At 37.2% G+C, this 21,302-nt stretch overlaps 4 protein-coding genes across 4 annotated transcripts; all 4 read left to right on the top strand.

Annotated features, from left to right (window-relative positions):
• Window positions 1-7,473: 7,473 nt before the first annotated feature.
• Window positions 7,474-9,976, top strand: LOC121746175 (mitogen-activated protein kinase 3-like). The gene is made up of 6 exons (XM_042140090.1): window positions 7,474-7,797; window positions 7,892-8,021; window positions 8,161-8,298; window positions 8,385-8,717; window positions 9,210-9,393; window positions 9,481-9,976. Exons 1-6 carry the CDS (start codon window positions 7,631-7,633, stop codon window positions 9,648-9,650), a joined length of 1,122 nt encoding a protein of 373 aa, XP_041996024.1. The 5' UTR covers window positions 7,474-7,630; the 3' UTR covers window positions 9,651-9,976.
• A 405-nt stretch (window positions 9,977-10,381) lies between these two features.
• LOC121743608 (protein NRT1/ PTR FAMILY 2.7-like) lies at window positions 10,382-12,457 on the top strand. Its single transcript, XM_042136936.1, has 4 exons — window positions 10,382-10,611; window positions 10,712-10,929; window positions 11,078-11,607; window positions 11,681-12,457. The coding sequence occupies exons 1-4, from the start codon at window positions 10,518-10,520 to the stop codon at window positions 12,450-12,452; spliced, it is 1,614 nt and encodes a 537-aa protein (XP_041992870.1). The 5' UTR covers window positions 10,382-10,517; the 3' UTR covers window positions 12,453-12,457.
• A 1,039-nt stretch (window positions 12,458-13,496) lies between these two features.
• Window positions 13,497-15,355, top strand: LOC121745693 (protein NRT1/ PTR FAMILY 2.7-like). Its single transcript, XM_042139666.1, has 4 exons — window positions 13,497-13,560; window positions 13,646-13,860; window positions 13,944-14,473; window positions 14,551-15,355. The coding sequence occupies exons 1-4, from the start codon at window positions 13,497-13,499 to the stop codon at window positions 15,353-15,355; spliced, it is 1,614 nt and encodes a 537-aa protein (XP_041995600.1).
• A 3,674-nt stretch (window positions 15,356-19,029) lies between these two features.
• On the top strand, window positions 19,030-20,987 carry LOC121744140 (protein NRT1/ PTR FAMILY 2.7-like). Its single transcript, XM_042137580.1, has 4 exons — window positions 19,030-19,109; window positions 19,191-19,405; window positions 19,470-19,993; window positions 20,078-20,987. The coding sequence occupies exons 1-4, from the start codon at window positions 19,040-19,042 to the stop codon at window positions 20,877-20,879; spliced, it is 1,611 nt and encodes a 536-aa protein (XP_041993514.1). The 5' UTR covers window positions 19,030-19,039; the 3' UTR covers window positions 20,880-20,987.
• Window positions 20,988-21,302: the final 315 nt, after the last annotated feature.

Genomic DNA, 21,302 nt, shown 5'->3' with positions numbered 1-21,302 from the left:
AGGGAGATGATCAAAGTATAACTAATATTAAGTGTATAACTAGAGAACAAATCTCAACCATCTAGTTCATTATATGGGCGATTTAGTTCACTATAAGAGTGATTTAATTCACTACAGGAAGGAATGAACCAAAACACCATTAAAATGAAGTATTTATTTCGTGAAAGATTTAGTTCACTGTAAAGGCGTTTTGTTTCACTCCTTCTTGTAGTGAACTAAATCACTGTTATAGTTAACTAATCGCTCTTATAGTGAACTACATTCGTGTTCTCTAATTATGCATTTAAGTAGTGGTTCTCCTAGATCACTACTCTAATTATATGTAAATTTAATATATTTTGTATATTGTATACTTAATTATATGTATTTGCAACAATAAAACAGTTCGACCAGTGATTGAACCGGTTGAACCAGTAGCTTCGCTGGTTCGCTGACCGGTACGGGTTTTAAAACATTGACGTTATCATAATAAATAAAAGAGAAGATAAAGCAAAGAAATTTAATCCTCTAATGGTTAAAATGTATATTCGTCAAAAAAATATAAAGAATACAAAAGTATTTTCAGTGATGTTATATTAAAGTTTAAAGTTGTGTGACTGATATTTCTAAAGAATAGACCAGATGATATTATAGCAAACTTTATAAATTAAATATAGTTTTCTTTAATGTAAAAGTATAAAAATGCCTTTTAGGTTCATAAACATAAAAAGGTTAAAAAAGTCAACGATATATAAAAGTCCAACAACGCCCGGTGATATTTAAAAAAAAAGGTAGAAACCACAAATAATACTCCTTCCATCCCCGATTAATTGTTACTCTTTTCCATTTCGGTATGTCCCTCAATAATTGTCACTATTTTCCGTTTCGGTCCGTCCCTCAATAATTATCACACTTCATTTTTATCATAAATGGTAAGTAGGTCTCACATTCCACTAACTCACTTCACTCACCTTTTATTATAAAATCAATATAAAAAAATGGGTCCCACATTCCACTAATTTTTTCAACCAACTTTTCTTTACATTTCTTAAACCCGTGTCCGGTCAAAGAGTGACAATTCATCTGGGGCGGAGGGAGTATATAGTAGCGCAGCGCAATATTCATAAACTTAAAAATATGTTTCTCTCAAAATATAATAATTTTAATAGAATCTACCCGATCTTCAGCTAGTTGTTGCCGACCTTCAAATTATGTACACAATTGCATTCCATATCGATTACTTTATTGCATCATCATTTGTCTGATTGCGTAGTTCAGTTCATTTTTTCAACAACTATATTTATATTTTCATACTTTATTGCATCATCATTTGTTGCTCCTTGCATTAGATTTTCTGAAGATTAAATACTTAATCGCAAGTTGTTGGAATCGGCTAACAAACAAATAAAAAACGTAAATAAGAAAACGAGAAACTTTATTTAGATTATTTTTGGCAGCTACTAATGATTATTTAAAACGAAAAACCAAATATCATGGGTGGTATATATTCTCTTGACCCAACCCAACCGCTTTTGAAAGCTGAAGTGAAAAATGTGACTTACAAAACCGAGCTTACCTACATTATTTACACTTTTTTACTTTCTATTCGATTCGTAGATTGTAATTTACTTTCTATAATGATAAAATTTTTACGTCTTATGTCATTAAGACATTCCCAATAGTTTGAACATTTTCATAAAAAATCGATGAACTCGGTATAGAAAAATTATTTAATCTCCAATTTATATTAAATAAATAAAATATAAAATGTGAATTAAGTATTAATGAAGATAAGCAAGTAGCGAATTTCATGTGCAAAAAAACAAAAGAAAATGAGAATTTGGGCTTTGATATGCTGAAAGGCTAAACCACTTTACTAGACCAACCCATTTGCAGTGAGGCCCACCCGGCAGTTGATTAGTCGGACAAAATAAATTACACTAGTAGTATTAGATTAAAACCCAATTCAAAAGCAATGCTGTTTAAGTAGACCATTTGAATTACAGAAATAGAAACTTTGGAACCGTAATGCAAAACCAAAACCAAGTTGATGAGCCCTTTATCCCCAAGGCGAGATACATCATAGTAATGCTCTCGAATTAGATGTGTCGTCTCCAAAGACGAATCAACTCATTTGTAGCAGCACCGATGACAAAAGAAGCTACGATGAACTGGAGGAGGCGAATACAAAAGGTTCGGTAAGAAATAATGCAAAGAAAGCGTGTATACTATGCAGTAGATTAATATACTGAAATTTATTGAGTGAGTTCCCTATTTATAAGCAGATTGAACTGCAATTTGATCATGCTAGAGTCAAAGCATAGTCAATTTTGTCATCATGATTATGATTAGCGTGTGACAGCCGTTAATTACAAACATTATGCCGGTCCTGATTTATCTTCGTCTCATGGCTCCTACCAAACTGGCCCAAATAGTTTAATTTTGAAATTTCTTATAAGGGAGCGGTAAATAAAGTAGTATATAGAGGAAAAATCATTTTAAATGGTAACCAAGGTAAGTACTAAAGTATGTATATAAATTTGAATGGAAGTGCGTAAAACATAGTCTTCGACAACATCTAAGCAGGAGTTAGACTGGGTCATGGATCATCAGAGTTTAAGTTCAATTATTATTATAACAATTTTGACATTATTATTATTATTATTATTTCAATGGTTGACAACTGATCGTTCATCATAAGTACTCAATTTCTTATTGACCATTGACTATGTAGCATCCATGCAGTCAATCAAAGACCCCAAGACACGCAACTAGCTAATTCAAATTATAAGTTAAACACACTTGATCTTAAAATTTACTACTTACTAATTTGGATTCAAATTCATGAATATTGCAGAAATGTGATACTTGGAGTTACGAATCGATCTACTTTAAATTACTACAATTATGATTTGGATTTTGGAGGAGATATTTGGATCGTAGACGTCAAATAATCTATGATTAGGTTGATGCTTATTTGGGGGGACTATTTTTATAGTTTTAAATTAATACAGTACTACATTGGAAACGTATCTCGAACTGGTCATATAAATTAAATAAACTCACGGGATACATTCCGGTAAGGTATTAGTAAAAGATTATTCTATTTTAATGTTTAATGATTGCTGCATCTGTATATCAAACTATATGATATATCTATAGGAAATAGTCGTTCCGTGAAGTCAACCTTGACATGCTTAAGAGCATCACCGCGGAATTCCCAAAGGAATTCCCAAAAACACCAACTGCCACGTCATACGGACTTCCCACTGCACTGCCACGTCATAAGGACTTCTCACTGCACAGTGGCGGACATCCCGAAGAACTTCCCACAATTAAAAAAATTTAATGCAATAAACAGGAATTCCGCGCGAACGTGGGAGTCAACGCAATAGCGGATGTCCGCACAACGGAATTCCGCGTAACGCCGCGGAACTGCGGTGTCCTCGGCGGAATTCCGTATCCGTGCATACCATGCACAACGGCGAACGTCCGCCGCTGAATTTCCCGCCGGGACGGGCGCCATTGCTGATGCTCTAAGACCATCCACTACGCGTCTCGCCGGCGTCTCGCGTCCCGTCCCGGAGAGACGGGACCCTGGCGCGACGCGTTGCAGCTCGCCGTCCCGTCCCGCGTCTTGTCCCGCGTCGCTTCCCGTCGAGCCAAGAGACGGGCTGTCTCGCCACGCGCCTAAACGACGTGGCGCGACCCGGCGTCGTGCGTGACGCCCACTCGCCGGCCCGCGAGTGGGCGTCGTCACGTGCTGACGTAATAAATATTTTTTAAAAAAAATTCGAATTTAAAAAAAAATAAAATAAAAAATAAAAGAAAAAAATTTTGTAACGGTAATAATACCGTTTTTTTGTTTTTTTTTTAATTTTAATTAATTTTTTTACTCTATAAATACTCCTAAACTCATCCTCATTTCACACACAACTACACATCTATTCTTCCTATCATCTAAATTTTCTCTCAAATTTTCATATAACAACTCAAGATGTCCGGCGACGGCAACTACGGCGGTTCCGGCTCCGGCGGGTGGGATCTCAACGCGTTCGGCATTGGGAGACCATGATCAACACATTAGGCGGTTCCGGTTCGTCAACGCCGGGGACCCAGGGTTCGGCGACGCCAGGGGGGGTACCAACCACCCAATTTTGACCTTGATGCATATGTCCCTCCCTCCGCCCCGCGGTATTCGCAAGGATTATCCCAGATCCGGGAGGATTTTCCCGTTGATCCCACGCCGGGAGTAGGCCGAGGCAGTGGAGGTGGCCGAGGCGGTGGATGTGGCCGAGGCGGTGTACAACCACAGGCGGGCGAGGATGAGGAGGAAGAGGAAGAGGATCTAGGCCGGCATCCGTACAACAACCTCGAAACGCTGGCGGTATACAACGCCTGGATCACCGTCTCGTACGATCCCATCGTCGGGAATCAACAATCTCGGAAGTGTTTCTGGGAAAAGGTCTGCGAGGTCTACTACCAGATAAAGCCGAAAGGCTCCCGCAAGCGCAAATTTAAAATGCTCCGCTCTCACTTTGACCGAGTCGACCGACAGGTTAAAAAATTTTGCGGCATCTACTCGGCCGAAGAGGCGCGCTACCAAAGCGGCGCAACGGCAACCGACATTTTGACGTCCGCTTTGCGCGCCTACTACCAGGACGAACGTCATCAATTCAGATTTGTTGATGTTTGGCAGGCCGTCAAGGACGAGGAACGGTGGGCCGGTGATTTTCGCTCCAGCTCGGGCTCAACCTCGAAGCGCACGAAGCATACGGCGAGTGGCCAATACTCGTCTGGTGGTGACACCGCTGAGGGCATCAGCCAACCTGAGGCTGAATCCTAGGAGTTTGCGGGTACGGTCGGCGATGCTAGAGGATCCGCGAGTGGGCGTCGTCGGCCGCAAGGGACGAAGGCGGCGAAAGCGACTAGAGCAAGGAAGGGCCGAGGCGAATCAAGCCAGCCGGCCTCGGGATCGGGCTCGCGGGGAGGCTCGGACACACGTATGGTGGCGTACATGACCGCCACAATGGCGGACACTTCCCGCTTCTCGTACGCCCAATTCACGGCCTGGTGGAACGGAATTGTGTATATGGCAGCACAACTTGGCCTTCCGACTCCCCCTCAACCTCGACCGCCTCTGGAGGATGATTAGCTGGCGGAGTAGTTTTTTTATTTTTCTTTAAATTTTGTATTTTAAATTATGTTGTGTGTTTTTTATGTTGTGTGTTTTTTTATGTTGTGTGTTTTTTAATAAAGTGTGTTTTTAATAAAGTGTGTTTGTTTTAATTGAATTGGGTTGGGAAAAAAAATAAAAAATGAAATTGAATGAATAGTAATTAAGGGATGGAATAAGGGACGGTTAAGGGACGGAGCGTTGCAGGTTCCGTCCTTTAGTTAAGGGATGGAGGAAAAAAGGACAGTGGGGCTCTCAAATAGTGGTCAAATAATATTTAAGGGACGGTATAGAAACAGCGTAGTGAATGACCTAATTGCATAAATAAATCACATATTGACCCACCCAGCTTAACTGCTCACAGCTGTGTTGAAAATGCAACAACCACACCACTAATTAGATACGTATCATAAATCAAATAAAGTATAAGCAACAAAACCACATCATTTTTTATACATATGTTTAACTATTGTGGAACAATTAATAGCTTCAATTTTAATTATTGTGGAATAATTGAAACAAATATAAAAATCATACTTCAGTTTAAAAAATTTAGAAGATCAAGTAGAAGTTAACGAAAAATATGGCTTAAATGACAACCCTATTTTAAACAACCATCATTTTCTTTTCCTAGCAAGAATCATTCAAAGTCTATACGCGAAATACCTTTCTATGCCAACAGAATCTTGATATAGGAAATTCAACTCGGGATGGTACTATATACACACATTTAACAATATTTAAGACACAAAATTTTTAATTGCTTTATAGTAGTATAGTAGTGGTAATATACCCCATATTTAAATTGAATGGCCACAAGCACAACATAAACTAGAAATAATTATTAGTCAATCATGAGATATACAGTCACAAATCACCATTTTGTTGAATGATTTCATAATCATGAGTCATAATCCAAATGTGACAATTTTCGATTTTGGAATTCATAAGATTTCCTAACTAATTCACAACAAATTCATAGTGTGTAGAGTAGTTATTTTAGCCGTTAGCTACACACACACACTAGATTTGTGTCTCAGAGCATCCACATCCGTGCTCTTGCCAACGAGCACGGATGTGGCCCGGACCCACTTTTACTCCCTGCTCTTAGGCAAGAGCACAACACCCACATCCGTGCTCTTCACCTGCTCAAGGGTCCCACCATTCTATTATTCAATTCAAATAAAAATATTTCCACAATATTAAAATCCATTAAAAATACCCAAAATACTATTACTAATTACTAAAAAATTTAAAATTACATAATTAAAATCCTAAAAATTAAAAATTTCATAATTAAAGTCTTAAAAATTAAAAATACATAATTTAAATCCTAAAAATTAAAAATTATATAATTAAATTCATAAGTGGCCGAATTTTGTCCAAATGGATGATGAATGTGTGTATTTATACATGATTTTGGGATTAATTTTTTTTTAAAAAATTTCAAAAAATTTTTAAAAAAACGCTAATAAAATGGCTATATATTTGGGAATCCGAAAATATATATTTTTTAATTTTTAGTATTATTTTCAATTTTTTTTAAAAAATGACAACTGCCAATAGAAACACGTCACGTCGCCCTGTTTGCTGGCACGGACGTGCTTTTAGCTAAGAGCAGCGTCGTGCCAGCGGCAAGAGCGCAGCGGCGGACAGGGGTGTTCTTGCTGCTGGCACGGACGGACGAACAAATCCCACCGCTTCAGAGGCTCTTAATTTAGTTCTTTCGAGCTAAATTTTATTTTTTGACTTGCTGAACCAAGTTTTATTAATGAAGTGCACCGTCGTTATTCCATGACAATAGTCATTAGTAATGAAATAACAAAATCATTTATAAATCAACATTTTGCCTTGTTTTTAATTTTTTTTTCATTCTTATCTTCTGTAAACTTTCTTTCAATTTACTTTCTGTACAACGATCACAAGGAAATTAAAATATATGCCAAACAAATGGAATGATTCTTATAAGTTACTTATAATGTAGTAGTAATACTATACGAAACTGATACACGATGAAAATAAACACGTGTGCAAAAGCACCAAAATCCCACGACTCAACAATGAAAAAGCACTAGATTTGCTCCCCCTCCATGATTTTTCTAAGATATTTCCATGTTCCAACCTCTTCAAAACGTGGAAACTCAGTTTTGTAGTATTAAATTCCAACCAAAAATTATAAGGAATATTATAAAAACCAAAAACAATACAGTTCCGCGTACTGCAATAATGTACTCAAATTGTTGACGAAACACCACAGTAAATCTGGAGCGTTAGATCTCAAAGCAAGACTAAATAACATGCGTCCGATCACTGGCGGCTTATGCCATCACTCGCTTTCTACTTCTTCTTCTTCTCCTTCTTCACTTCTTCTTTCTTAATTATATATACATGCAATCCATCTCCAATATTCATACGTGTCTTCATCTTCCACGATTCTCATATTATTCCATCTCACAACCACCACAGTAATAGCACATGGCTGACATGGGAGGCGCCGCCGGCCAGTACCCCGATTTTCCGGCGGTGGCGACGCACGGCGGCCAGTTTATCCAGTACGACATCTTCGGCAACACTTTCGAGGTCACCGCCAAGTATCGCACCCCGATCATGCCGATTGGCCGCGGAGCTTACGGCATAGTCTGGTAACAATTGCATCACACACAAATACGACGTAGTTTAAGCTCTCTCCTCACTCAATTTATCAGTTTTTCTCTTCTTCTCATGTGAATTAATTAGCTCCGTGAGGAACTCGGAGACGAACGAGATGGTGGCGGTGAAGAAGATTGCGAACGCCTTCGACAACTATATGGATGCCAAGAGGACTCTCAGAGAGATCAAGCTTCTTCGTCACTTGGATCACGAAAATGTTCGTATTTCGATGATTCGATCCCCTTTTATTTCTTCAATTTCTGTTTTTTTTTTGCAACTTCAACTGAAAGCAGAGTTTATTGACTATCAATTTGTGAATTTCTAAATTAATTGAGGGATGTGTATGATGTCGACAGGTGATTGCTATAACAGATGTGATTCCTCCTCCTGTAAGGAGGGAATTCAGCGATGTTTACATGGCAACGGAGCTCATGGATACCGATCTTCACCAAATAATCCGATCGAATCAGGGGTTATCGGAGGAGCACTGTCAGGTAGTAACAATTTTAGGCTCATCTCTGAATGATTTAATTTTAGGCTCATCTCATGCTAATACTCTTGATAATGGTTGCATTTGCAGTACTTCTTGTATCAGCTTCTGAGAGGCCTGAAATACATACATTCTGCTGGTATCATACATAGAGATTTGAAGCCTAGCAATCTGTTGCTCAATGCCAACTGTGACCTCAAGATATGCGACTTTGGGCTGGCACGGACTAGCACCGAGAACGACTTTATGACAGAGTATGTTGTGACGAGATGGTACAGGGCGCCCGAGCTGCTGCTCAATTCCTCCGAGTACACTGCTGCCATTGATGTTTGGTCAGTTGGTTGCATCTTCATGGAGCTTGTCAACAAGAAGCCGTTGTTTGCTGGGAAAGATCATGTGCATCAAATGCACTTGTTGATTGAGGTACATACATTATCAATCTTAAAAGAATCAGGATTTTCCAATTATAGCTTCCTTCTTTGTATGCTGCAAAAGGGCTACCTTTTGTGTTTCTTTCCTATATTGTTTGAGTTGCCTGTTATTTTTGGAGCTAATTATCAATCTTAAATCCATATTGCATCATATCATTCAAAAAATAAATAAAATTTCATTCTTGATCAAAACTTGGCTTTGTTTTTTCTAATTCTTAGTCTTGAATTGCTTGATTTGCCTCTCAGAACTAAATTTCTCTATTTTGAAGCTATTATTTCAAATTTTGATCCATGCCTAAAAAGGGCTAACTTAATTCCTAATTTTTTTACCCTAAATTGTTTCATTTGTCTAGAACTAAATTTGTCTGTTTCAAAGCTTCCCTTTTTGTGGGATTGCTGCATAGATTTCATTGCTTGCCATTACTCTTAAATCTTAATGCTTCCTCAGTACTAAACATCTCTGTTTTGATGATCCGTTTTGCAGCTTCTAGGCACACCTACTGATTCTGACCTCAATTTCACAAGAAACGAGGATGCAAGAAGGTACATCCGACAGCTTCCACGCCACTCCCGTCAAAACTTAGCTAAGGTTTTCCCACATGTCAATCCTCTGGCTATTGATCTTGTTAACAAGATGCTGACAATAAATCCAACAAACAGAATCACAGGTAATAATTTCCTCCATGTTATTTGATTCCCACATTCTGCCTTGTTTCAGTTGATGAAGAACTAACTGTGATCATATCTTATATCAGTGGAAGAAGCCTTGGAACATCCGTACCTTGCAAAGCTACATGATGTATCCGATGAACCGGTTTGCTCCACACCATTTGCCTTCGATTTGGAGCACCAAATGCTGACAGAGGAGCAGATGAAGGACATGATCTACAAGGAGGCTTTGGAACTGAATCCCACCTATGCCTGATGACGCTACCCTTGCGAGTGATGATTTTGAATTATTTGGACTCAGATAGCACAGGAAGACATTAAATAACTATGCTTCGACTTCAACTCCGCCCGTTCCACTTTTTCGTTTGGGCAAGGCCAACATGAAGGTGCCAAGCCAAGTTACATCATTTCATCTCTTATGTTTTCTGTAGACTGTATTCTGTATTGAGAGCTTGAGTTTTTTCTTTCATTTTTCTTTGAAACATTAATATTATTTTATGTAAATTCTGCATGTAATCGAGATATGTAACTACTATTTGTGACAGTGTTAACATTAATCAATGCTCTTTCATATTTTAACTAGATGAATCTGTTCTGATCTTTACAAAGTGGATTTTGCTCTCTTATCTTTTCTACTAGTCTTTAGATGATATTTTGGTGAAACCATTCATCTTATTGGTGCTTAATTCATTATGATACATTAGAAATATCATTGTCATGATAGTTACATTAATAGCAAAACTGGCGATGTGTTGAATGCTTACCATAATTTAAGTATTTAAGAAGACTGATATCACTAATACATTTGTTAAATTACATTTTAAAGAGAATCATTATGCAAGTAGAAATATTTTTATGCAATATACGTATGGGATATTTTTCAAGAAAATGGGGTCAATCATTCAACATGCCATATAATTGAAATGATTGTCCAAACAAGTTGAGTTTTTTAGGCACGATCATGCTGACTTTGCTTGTTGGCAATGCAATCCTTCCAAAATAGCAGAAAGAAAAAAAATGGTGGTTGTGCTGTAACTAAATATAAAAAGATTAGAACACCACCAATTCATGGACTAACAAATTCAACACATCAGTTACTCCTTAGCATAAGCATTTGACAAAAATGGCAGACAATCCAGTAGCTCCCATGGATGAAGCAGCTCGTTTATCGCCTAAAGGAAGACGTGGAGGCTGGATCACCTTCCCCTTCATCATAGGTTATATCATCTTCTCTTATCAGACCAATTCATAAATTTTAGAATAAAATTGTGGCTGCTTAGGTGAACTGATTAGTATGCCTAACTTGGATACCTTTAGGGACAATGGGTTGCTTAACTCTTGCATCCGGAGGCGTGGTGGCGAACCTGATCGTATATTTGATCCAAGAATTCAACATCAAGAGCATAAGTGCTGCTAAGATTTATAACTTTGTGAATGGAAGCACCACCCTCTTCCCTATTGTTGGTGCAGTCATAGCAGACTCCTTTGTGGGATGCTTCTCTGTCATCTGGTTTTCGTCGGTCATCTCTCTGCTCGTAATATCTCTTCTTCAGACCTTTAATTTTAGTCACTCAAATGAGTTTATACCTTTCCAGTCAGTGCATATATGATTTGAAGAATCAAGGTTCATCTGTTTTCTTCAAGTGGATTTCATAAGATAAACTAACCATTTTGCTTGGGCAGGGTGCGGTGATTCTGGTTTTAACAGCGGCCGTTGATCGCCTGAGGCCTCCAGCGTGTGAAGATGGATCAATTCTATGCAGATATCCATCATCCCTTCAATTCACAGTCCTGTATCTTGGGCTGGCTCTAGCATCCCTAGGGACTGCAGGCACGCGTTTCACCATTGCAACGATGGGAGCAGATCAGTTCGACAGCCCAAAGCATCAAGGGATTTTCTTTAACTGGTACATCTTCACAATGTACACATCCACAGTTGTTAGCTCAACTGCCATGGTGTATGTACAAGACAATTTCAGTTGGACATGGGGTTTCACCATCTCTGCAGTGGCTAATGTGCTTGGTTTAGCACTTCTCTTATCCGGGAAACGTTCCTACACCCTCATGAAGCCTCAGGGAAGCCCGTTCATGAGCCTAGCACGCGTAGCTGTTGCAGCTGTCACTAAAAGAAAAATGACCCTCTCAGAGAAGAATGAAGATTACTACCAAGATTCCACAAAAACAGCACCTAAGCAGCCTTCACATTTTTTCAGGTGATCATTAGGTTCCTTTACACATATTATGTCTGATCTCAGTAAACTAAAAATCATCCTCAAATTTGGACAGGTTCTTGAACCGTGCAGCGCTGCAAAGGGAAGGAGACCGCGCGATCACAGTGAAGCAAGTAGAGAGCCTCAAAGGCCTAATCAAGCTGTTACCCCTGTGGTCGACCGGCCTATTACTCTGCACGCCTCTAGCCATCCAGCTGAGCCTAACCGTGATCCAGGCGCTAACCATGGATCGCCATCTAGGGGGGCAGTTCAAGGTCCCTGCAGGTTCCATGCCGGTCTTCATTCTAGTCTCGACCTCACTCTTCATCTTCATCATAGACCGCGTGGCGCTCCCACTGTGGGAGAGAGTCACAACAAGGCCTCTCACGCTTCTCCAACGCGTTGGCATCGGACACATCCTCACCATCGCCAGCATGGCAGCCTCGGCAGCAGTGGAGAGGAAGAGGCTGAGATCAGTGGTAGGAAAGGATGGGATTGTTGGCATGTCAGCAATGTGGCTGGTGCCACAGCTGGGTATTGCTGGTTTGGGAGAGGCCTTCCATTTTCCAGGGCAAATTGCACTTTACTATCAAGAATTTCCAGAGACACTGAAAACTACATCAACTGCAGCTGTTGCATTGTTTATTGGGATTGCTTTCTATTGCAGCAATGCCATAATTGATCTTGTGAGAAGTGTGACAACATGGCTGCCTGATAATATTAATGATGGGAGGTTAGATAATTTGTATTGGTTGTGTTGTGTTTTAGGAGGGATAAATTTATGTTACTTTATTGTTTGTGCATCATTGTATAAGTACAAGAGTGTTGAGGAATCTAGTGACGATTAAGGAAAGTATTGTAAAGTTTTTTTTACAGCACAATAATCATGTTGTCTCACTTGTCACACAACAAATTAGGATAAAATAATTCTCCCTCAAAAATAGAAAATGGTCTTTTGGAAGAATGGGTGTTCAGAGTTGAAGTATGTGGTTTATCTTATAGCAGTACATATTACTCCTATTATAGGTCTAAACTTGTACTAATATAACTTGTCTATTTTATAGTATGCTAGATTATTAACTTGGCTGGACGGTAATACCCAATCAAATAAAAGTTCAACCTAAAATTAAGATGCATACAGATTTTTGAGATTTAGCCAAAAAAAACTCACATCTCATACTATTTAATTAGGACGGATTTATCATGCATACAGATTCATTGATAAAAATAATTAGTCAGTTATCAAGTAGTAAAAGAAAATATTTTTTAATTAGAAATATTTTAACTAAGAGCAGCAACGGGTCTGACCGAAATTACAAACTGCTTGTTCTATATTATCGAACTTAATGATAATCTCTTCATATAAAAAAATCATTGCTTCATTATTATCTCTTAATAAAATCATGAACATCTATGCAAATTAATTATTAAATACATTTTTTGACCGGGACTCGGAATACAATTTATATGAAGTTAAAGCCAAGAATTCATTTCGATAGAATCAAGTGTCCTGCAATATTTAGTATGCCAATGTGTGTGGCTTTTTGAAATTATTCCATTCACTATGTCAATTTTCCGTATTTAGAATAATGTTAATCACTCTTTCCTCTTTTCTCATTTAAACACTAAAATTAGGCGCCAGGCAGAAACAGTGATAAACAGATTATAAATTTCAACACAAAGAAGGCAAAGATGCATAATGATGTGGTTTAATGAGATACTATATGACAAAGCATGCTTACCTTTTGATTCCTTACATTTAAAGAAGTTAGTAATGACATGAATCAACAATAAAAGCACACACTACACTACACTACACATATCTCGTTCAAGCTTCAACATTGAACAAAAGAGAAGATAAAAAATCAACTTAGAGTGGGAATTGAGTGATAATGGAGAGTGAAACACTTCTGCACCGTGCTCGTGGCGGATGGATCACCTTCCCTTTCATCATAGGTTCTTTTTCTTGACTCTTTTAATTCTTCTGTAAACCATTTTTACATGTAATGAATTCATGTTTGATTTTGTTGTGGTAACACAGCAACAATGGGTTGTTTGACATTTTCATCTGGATTATGCGCCAACCTTTTTACGTTCCTGAGAGATGAGTTCCATTTTGAAGATACATATGCTGCTAAAATCAGCAACTATGTCAATGGAAGCATCACTTTCATCCCTATCTTTGCTGCAATTGTTGCTGATTCTTTTGCTGGCTGCTTTTCTGTCATCTGCTTCTCCTCCTTCATCTCTTTGCTCGTATGTTTGAATGTCTCTCTCTCCTTTTTTTCATAAACAAAAGGAAGAGATCAAGATTATGAAGAACTATTAATATTGTGCAGGGAGTAGTGCAACTGCTTCTGTCAGCAACAGTGATCCATTTGAGGCCTCCTAGTTGTGAAAAGGGGTCCATTCTCTGCAAGCAACCAACGCCTCTTCAGGCCGGTCTTCTCTATCTCGGCCTGACTCTCCTCTCTATAGGAAACGGAGGCACGCGCTTCACTCTTGCTTCCATGGGAGCAGATCAACTAGACTCCACAAGACATCAAGGGATATTCTTCAACTGGTTCATTTTCACAATCTACATTGCCAACTTTGTGAGCTCAACCCTCATGGTGTACGTGGAGGAGAACCGGCGCTGGGGCTGGGGTTGGGGCTTCACCATCTTCACCATGGCCAATCTGATTGGCTTGGTGGTCTTCCTCTGTGGCACGAAATTTTATCGCTTTGTCAAGCACACTGGCAGCCCTTTCAAGAGCTTGGCTTGTGTCATCGTTGCAGCCATCCTGAAAAAGAAGATGCATCTCTCACCACAAACTGGTGATTATCACCATGATGGAGATGGTTTCAGCTCTCCCACCCCATTCTTCAAGTAAGTTTATTATCACTTGTTATGCTATAAGTTTCATCATTAATATAGAGTGTATATTAATTTGGTTAAATTTGCAGGTTCTTGAACCGTGCAGCGTTGAAGAGTGTGGAAGAGTCTTCCAGTTCAGAGATAGTAAGTCCATGGAAACTATGCACAGTGCAACAAGTTGAAGATTTGAAGAGGCTAATCAAGATTGTGCCAATATGGTTCAGTGGTTTGATATTGAGTATACCTCTAGCTGTGCAGATGAGTTTCATGATCATACAAGCCAAGACCATGGACAATCACATCACCTCCCATTTCAAAATCCCAGCTGCTACAATCCAAGTGTGTGCGCTCATCGCAACCTGTGTCACCATATCTGTACTAGACCGCCTCATTTTTCCGCTTTGGGTAAAGCTCGCTCCCAATAGGCCTCCCACGCCCTTGCAGCGCATTGGGATCGGCCATGTCTTCATTATACTCAGCAGCATTGTCGCGGCGCTTGTGGAGGCAAAGAGGCTGAGCTTGGCAAGATCGCATGGCCTCAGTGACCAACTGAATGCAGTGGTTCCCATGTCGTTGCTGTGGCTGGCGCCACAGCTGGCCATTCTTGGAGTTTCGGAAGGTTTCTATTTTGCAGGACAAGCTACATTCTGTTACCAAGAGTTCCCAGCTTCGTTCAAGAGCACTGCAACCGCTGTCGTTGGATTGACAATCGCGGGGGCCTTCTATTCGAGCAATCTCATCATCGATGCAGTGCAGAGAACGACGGCATGGTTGCCCAACAATATAAACAAAGGGAGACTAGACAATGTGTATTGGTTGTGCAGTGGGATAGGGGCTTTGAATTTGGTGTTCTTTCTAGTGTGTGCATCTGTTTACAAATACCATAAAGATTAAAAATGCTGGGGTTGGTTCATCTAAGTCAAGTTGTAGTGAATTATTCAAATAAGTTTTTGCATCAATGGAGCATTGGATTTATGTTACTTTATTGTTTGTGCATCAATGGTGGTTGTGCTATAACTAAATATATAAAAAGATTAGAACACCACCAATTTATGGAGTAACAAATGCAATACATCAGACACTCCTCTTCCCTATTGTTGGTGCAGTCATAGCAGACTCTTTTGTGGGATGCTTCTCTGTCACCTGGTTTTCAGTCGGTCATCTCTCTGCTTGCAATATCTCTTCTTCAGACCTTTCATTTTTGTCACTCAGATGAGTTATCTGTTTTCTTCAAGTGGATAAGTGGATAATTCACTGTCAAAAATAATCAATAACATAATCAATTATAGGATTGCTTCGTGATTAATTGAATTGATTTGCAATTAATACTATATACATTTTTAATTTTATACTATTTTGAATTTTCAACACTGCAAAAAATAATCAATAACGTAATCAATTATAGGATTTCTTCGTAATTAATAGAATTATTTGCAATTAATAACACTAATGATATTGAATCCTTAGCGAGATCAATAGGATTATTCTGTAAAAATGCTTTTTTATTTTTGTAATTTCTTGATTCTCAATAATTAATTAAACTCTTGTTAATATTTTATTTTATTTTAATTGAATAATTAATTAATAAATTAAAATGATTCAAAAAAAATTATAATAAATAAGTTTTAATTAATTGAATCCAACATTTTTAATCCTATAAGATTATCTTAAATATAATCTAAGTAACTAAATAATTGTATAAAACTTAATACACTAATTTATATAGAAAAAATCTATCTTGACTTATTAAGATGAATTATTTGTTTTTATTTACTAAATTGTGTTATTTAATTAAATGTTTTACCTCCTTTGTTCCATGTTAATTGAGTCATTTTTTTTATTATGGAAAGTTCTAAGATAACTGAGTCATCTCTATTAACAAGGAATAAAAGAAGTATTATTTACAATGCACGTAGAGGAGCATCTTTTACCAAATTGTGTTACTTTGTATTTAGTTAAATGTGTTACTCCATTCATTCACCATTTAAAGAGTCATTTTAATGCAGCATGAGCTTTAAAAAATTGTTTGATTTTGTAAAGAAAAGTAAAGGGAAAAAGTAAATGGAATGTCAGACCCATATTTTATAATTTTATAATGGATTGTGAGTATAAAAAGCTAGTGGAATGTGAGGTCCGTATACCAAAAGTAGAAAAAAGTACATGGTTTTTTAAATCATGGATAAATCAAAATGTGGAAGTAGTTCTTTAAATAGTGGATATAGGGAATATTATTTTGTGGACCAATAATTTAATTGGCCTAATTTGAATAAGAGTGAACTACACATTTAGTAACTGGATTATGTGTTTCAGTTTCACACGCAAATAGGCCCTGGAGTTTCACCTTAATCACGCCGGTAGTCCTTTTTTACTATTCATCGCGATTTTTGAGCGAAAATACCCCCAAAGCAATTTTGTAGCCGGAGGGTAATTTTTTCCATTTATAAAAATGAGATACGTGGTATTGGGTATGATATTTGTTATCTCTCTTTTTAGTATTAAGTTTGATATTTTTTTTATAATTTGTATTTAAATAATATTTTTTCACTTCATATTGATAATTACAGTTGATAATTACAAGATTAAATCAAAGAGCGTACATAATATAACTGAAGACAAAAAAATTAAATATATTGAAACTAGAGCACAGAATTCGACAAACGTAGCTTTAAATCAAACCAAATTTACAATTGCCATTGATTTTAAAGTTGTAATTGGCATACAGATTATTGAAAAAGGCAAAAACGTATAATTATCTGAATTTAATGAGTTCCTGAAAAAGATATAAGACTAATTAATTGAACAAAAGGGAAAATAATAACAAAATCAGGTAGAGGTGAGCAAAAAGTCAGCTACATGGTCTAACCAATTTGGAAAGCTGCTAGTTCTTAAAATCTATGCAAAATAATTATTAAATATATTTTGTCATCACTAATCACTATTCACTCCATTATTAAAAGGAAAATGCTACGTGGTCACATTATGACGGGCCATAAAATGGCATTTTAGTAAAATTTAGATGTTATAGCTCAAATAGGTCATTTAATGCTCCAAAACCTTTACACTATTACCATTTCTATTTAATTGTAATTTACCATTTCTATTTAATTGTAATTGTTTTCCAATTTCATTTCCTTAATCCGATATTTACATTTCTTTTTTAATTTATTTATTTTTTAATTTTCTATTTTCAGTAATTTATTTTTAAACAATTTTTTAGTCTAAGATTAAGTTTTTATGTTCCCTAAATGTTTTTCTATTGATCATATTAAATTGAAATCAATAATAACTAAGTTGTAACACAATCAGATAGCCTATAATATTTAATCATGTTATAGTTTAAAATTTTCAATTATACTAAAAATGTAGGGTGCATTATAATATAATTTTAAAAATAAACATACTAATTATTTTTATATACTATGATATAGTTGTGTTTACATAATTATCTTTTTTCTCTTTATTGCAATGTTATAATTACTTAAATTCAATATATATAATAAAGCAAATTTAATGAATTTGTAATTGTGCAAATGATAATTTTCTGAAAATACTGACTCCAATAATTTGTGTATCATGCGGTGCAAATGTTATAAGAAGTGAATTGTCGAATTTGTATTGGTATAAATGACGGTTGTCAACCATAGTTAATTATTGTGATTAATATGCATTTACAAACTACGGAGTATAATAAATTAAAAAATAAAAAAAATATTCAACTACATGGGTTATACTTATATTTGCATAAAAGATATTAGGAGTTGTATATTTCAAGTAAAGGGCACAATAGTCTCAACATGTTTACTCTTTTTGAGGTGTATGGATTTTGTTGAATTAGCATTAATGACACAAATATTTATTAATATTTTAAGTTTATGGCTTGGCCATATTATGGCCATTTAGCATCACCTTTACTAAAATTACTGGACTGTATACGTGAGCAGTGGAAGAGAACAAAATCATCAAAATTGATTTTTTTAAAGATTGAATTTCTCTTTACATCAAAAATCATGTTTGACCACTATTACTTCACTTATTTTATAATGCAAAGTTAAAACAAATTATGAATTTACTGAAATAACAAGCGGGTCTATAACTAATGGAGTAGTTACAATTTATGTGAAATTAAAGCCAAGAATTCATTTTGATAGAATCAAGTGTCCTGCAATATTTTGTATGCCAATGTGTGTGACTTTTTAAGATTATTCCATTCACGATTCAGTTTTCCGTATTCAGAATAATGTTAATCATTTTTTATCTTTTCTCATTTAAACATCCAACTACTACATTTTACAATAAATAAGTCCAACTAAAATTAGGTGTCAGGCAGAAAAAACACATACTTTTAATTTAGTGAGTGACATACAGATTATAAATTTCAACACAAAGAAGGCAAAGATGTATATGTATGTGAGTTTAATGAGTTATATGACAAAGAATGCTTACCTTTTGATTCCTTACATTTTTAAAAGTTTGTTATGCCATGAATGAATAATAAAAGCGCACACAACACATCTCATTTAAGCTTCAACATTGAACAAAGGAGAAAATAAATAAAAAACAACTTAGAGTTGGAATTGAATGATGATGAAGAGTGAAGCACTTCTGCGCCGTGCTCGTGGCGGATGGATCACCTTCCCTTTCATCATAGGTTCTTTTTCATGTCTCTTTCAGATAATCTTAGTTCTTAACCATTTTTACAAATTTTTGATTTTTTTTTGTGGAAAAACAGCAACAATGGGTGGTTTGACACTCTCATCTGGATTATGCGCCAACCTCATTACATTCCTGAGAGATGAGTTCCATTTTGAAGATACTGATGCTGCTAAAATCAGCAACTATGTCAATGGAAGCATCACTTTCATCCCTATCTTTGCTGCAATCATTGCTGATTCTTTTGCTGGCTGCTTTTCTGTCATCTGCTTCTCCTCCCTCATCTCTTTGCTGGTATGTTTCCCTCCCCTTCTTCTGAAAGATATCATGATTATGAAGTAGTATTGATATTGTGCAGGGAGTAGTGCTATTGCTACTATCTGCAACAGTGAGCCATTTGAGGCCTCCTAGTTGTGAAAAGGGTTCCATTCTCTGCAAGCATCCAACGCCTCTTCAGGCCGGTCTTCTCTATCTCGGCCTGACTCTCCTCTCTATAGGAAACGGAGGCACACGCTTCACTCTTGCTTCCATGGGAGCAGATCAACTAGACTCCACAAGACATCAGGGGATATTCTTCAATTGGTTCGTTTTCACAATCTACGTGGCTAACTTTGTGAGCTCAACGCTCATGGTATACGTGGAGGAAAACCGGGGCTGGGGGTGGGGCTTCACCATCTTCACCATGGCCAATCTGGTTGGCTTGGTGGTCTTCCTATGTGGCTCAAAAGTTTATCGCTTTGTGAAGCCCACTGGCAGCCCTTTCAAGAGCTTGGCTTGTGTCATCGTTGCAGCCATCAAGAAAAAGAAGATGCATCTCTCACCACAAAGTGGAGATTATCACCATGATGGAGATGGTTTCAACTCTCCCACACCATTTTTCAAGTAAGTTTATAATCACTTGATATGCTATAATTAATTAATACTAGCTCTATATATAGTTTAAACTATATTTGGTTAAAATTGCAGGTTCTTGAACCGTGCAGCGATGAAGAATGAAGAAGAGTCTAGTTCAAAGATAGTAAGTCCATGGAAACTATGCACAGTGCAACAAGTTGAAGATCTGAAGAGGCTAATAAAGATTGTGCCAATATGGATTAGTGGTTACATATTGAGTATACCTATAGCAGTGCAGATGAGTTTCATAATCATACAAGGCAAAACCATGGACAATCACATCACCTCCCATTTCAAAATCCCAGCTGCCACAATCCAAGTGTGTCTGCTCATCGCAACCTGTGTCACCATATCGTTGCTAGACCGCCTCATTTTCCCGCTTTGGGTAAAGCTCGCTCCCAATAGGCCTCCCACGCACTTGCAGCGCATTGGGATCGGCCATGTCTTCACTATACTCAGCAGCATTGTCGCGGCACTTGTGGAGTCTAAGAGATTAAGCGTGGCAAGATCTCATAACCTCGTTGACCAAGTGAATGCAGTGGTTCCCATGTCGTTGCTGTGGCTGGCGCCACCGCTGGCCATTCTTGGAGTTTCGGAAGGTTTCCATTTTGCAGGACAAGTTTCATTCTGTTACCAACAGTTCCCAGCTTCGTTCAAGAGCACTGCAACCGCTGTCGTTGGCTTGACAATCGCGGGGGCCTTCTATTCGAGCAATATCGTCATCGATGCAGTGCAGAATGCGACGGTATGGTTGCCCAACAATATAAACAAAGGGAGACTGGACAATGTGTATTGGTTGTGCAGTGGGATAGGAGCCTTGAATTTGGTGTTCTTTCTTGTGTGTGCATCTGTCTACAAATACCATAAAGCTTAAAAATGTTGGGGTTGGTTCATCTAACTCATGTTGTAGTGAATTATTCAAATAAGTTTTCGCATCATTGGAGCCTTGGATTAATGTTACTACTATATTGCTTTGTAAACTTAAGCTTGCCATTTATGATTTGAACATTTATCTCGTATAAAAATTACAAAAATGTTGAGGAACATGGTGATGTTTGCTAGTACATGCTAGCATCAGATTAGGTTGATTTCATTCGACGTCTTTTTATAGTATTACACAATAGGAGACAAGGATACATATTGAAATTAATTAAATTTCCAACTTCTTATCAAACATACAAAATATTGATATTATAGAGCTTATAATTTGATACTATATACATTTTGGAATAAAATACAATGCGGGTGTATCATACAGGAAAGAGTAGTTCAAACTTTTAGGGGTAATGTAGGGATA

Source organism: Salvia splendens, chromosome 8, assembly GCF_004379255.2.
Source record: "Salvia splendens isolate huo1 chromosome 8, SspV2, whole genome shotgun sequence".
NCBI lineage: Eukaryota > Viridiplantae > Streptophyta > Magnoliopsida > Lamiales > Lamiaceae > Salvia > Salvia splendens.
Note: the sequence above shows the minus strand (reverse complement) of the source record. Positions and strands in the feature narration are given on the sequence as shown.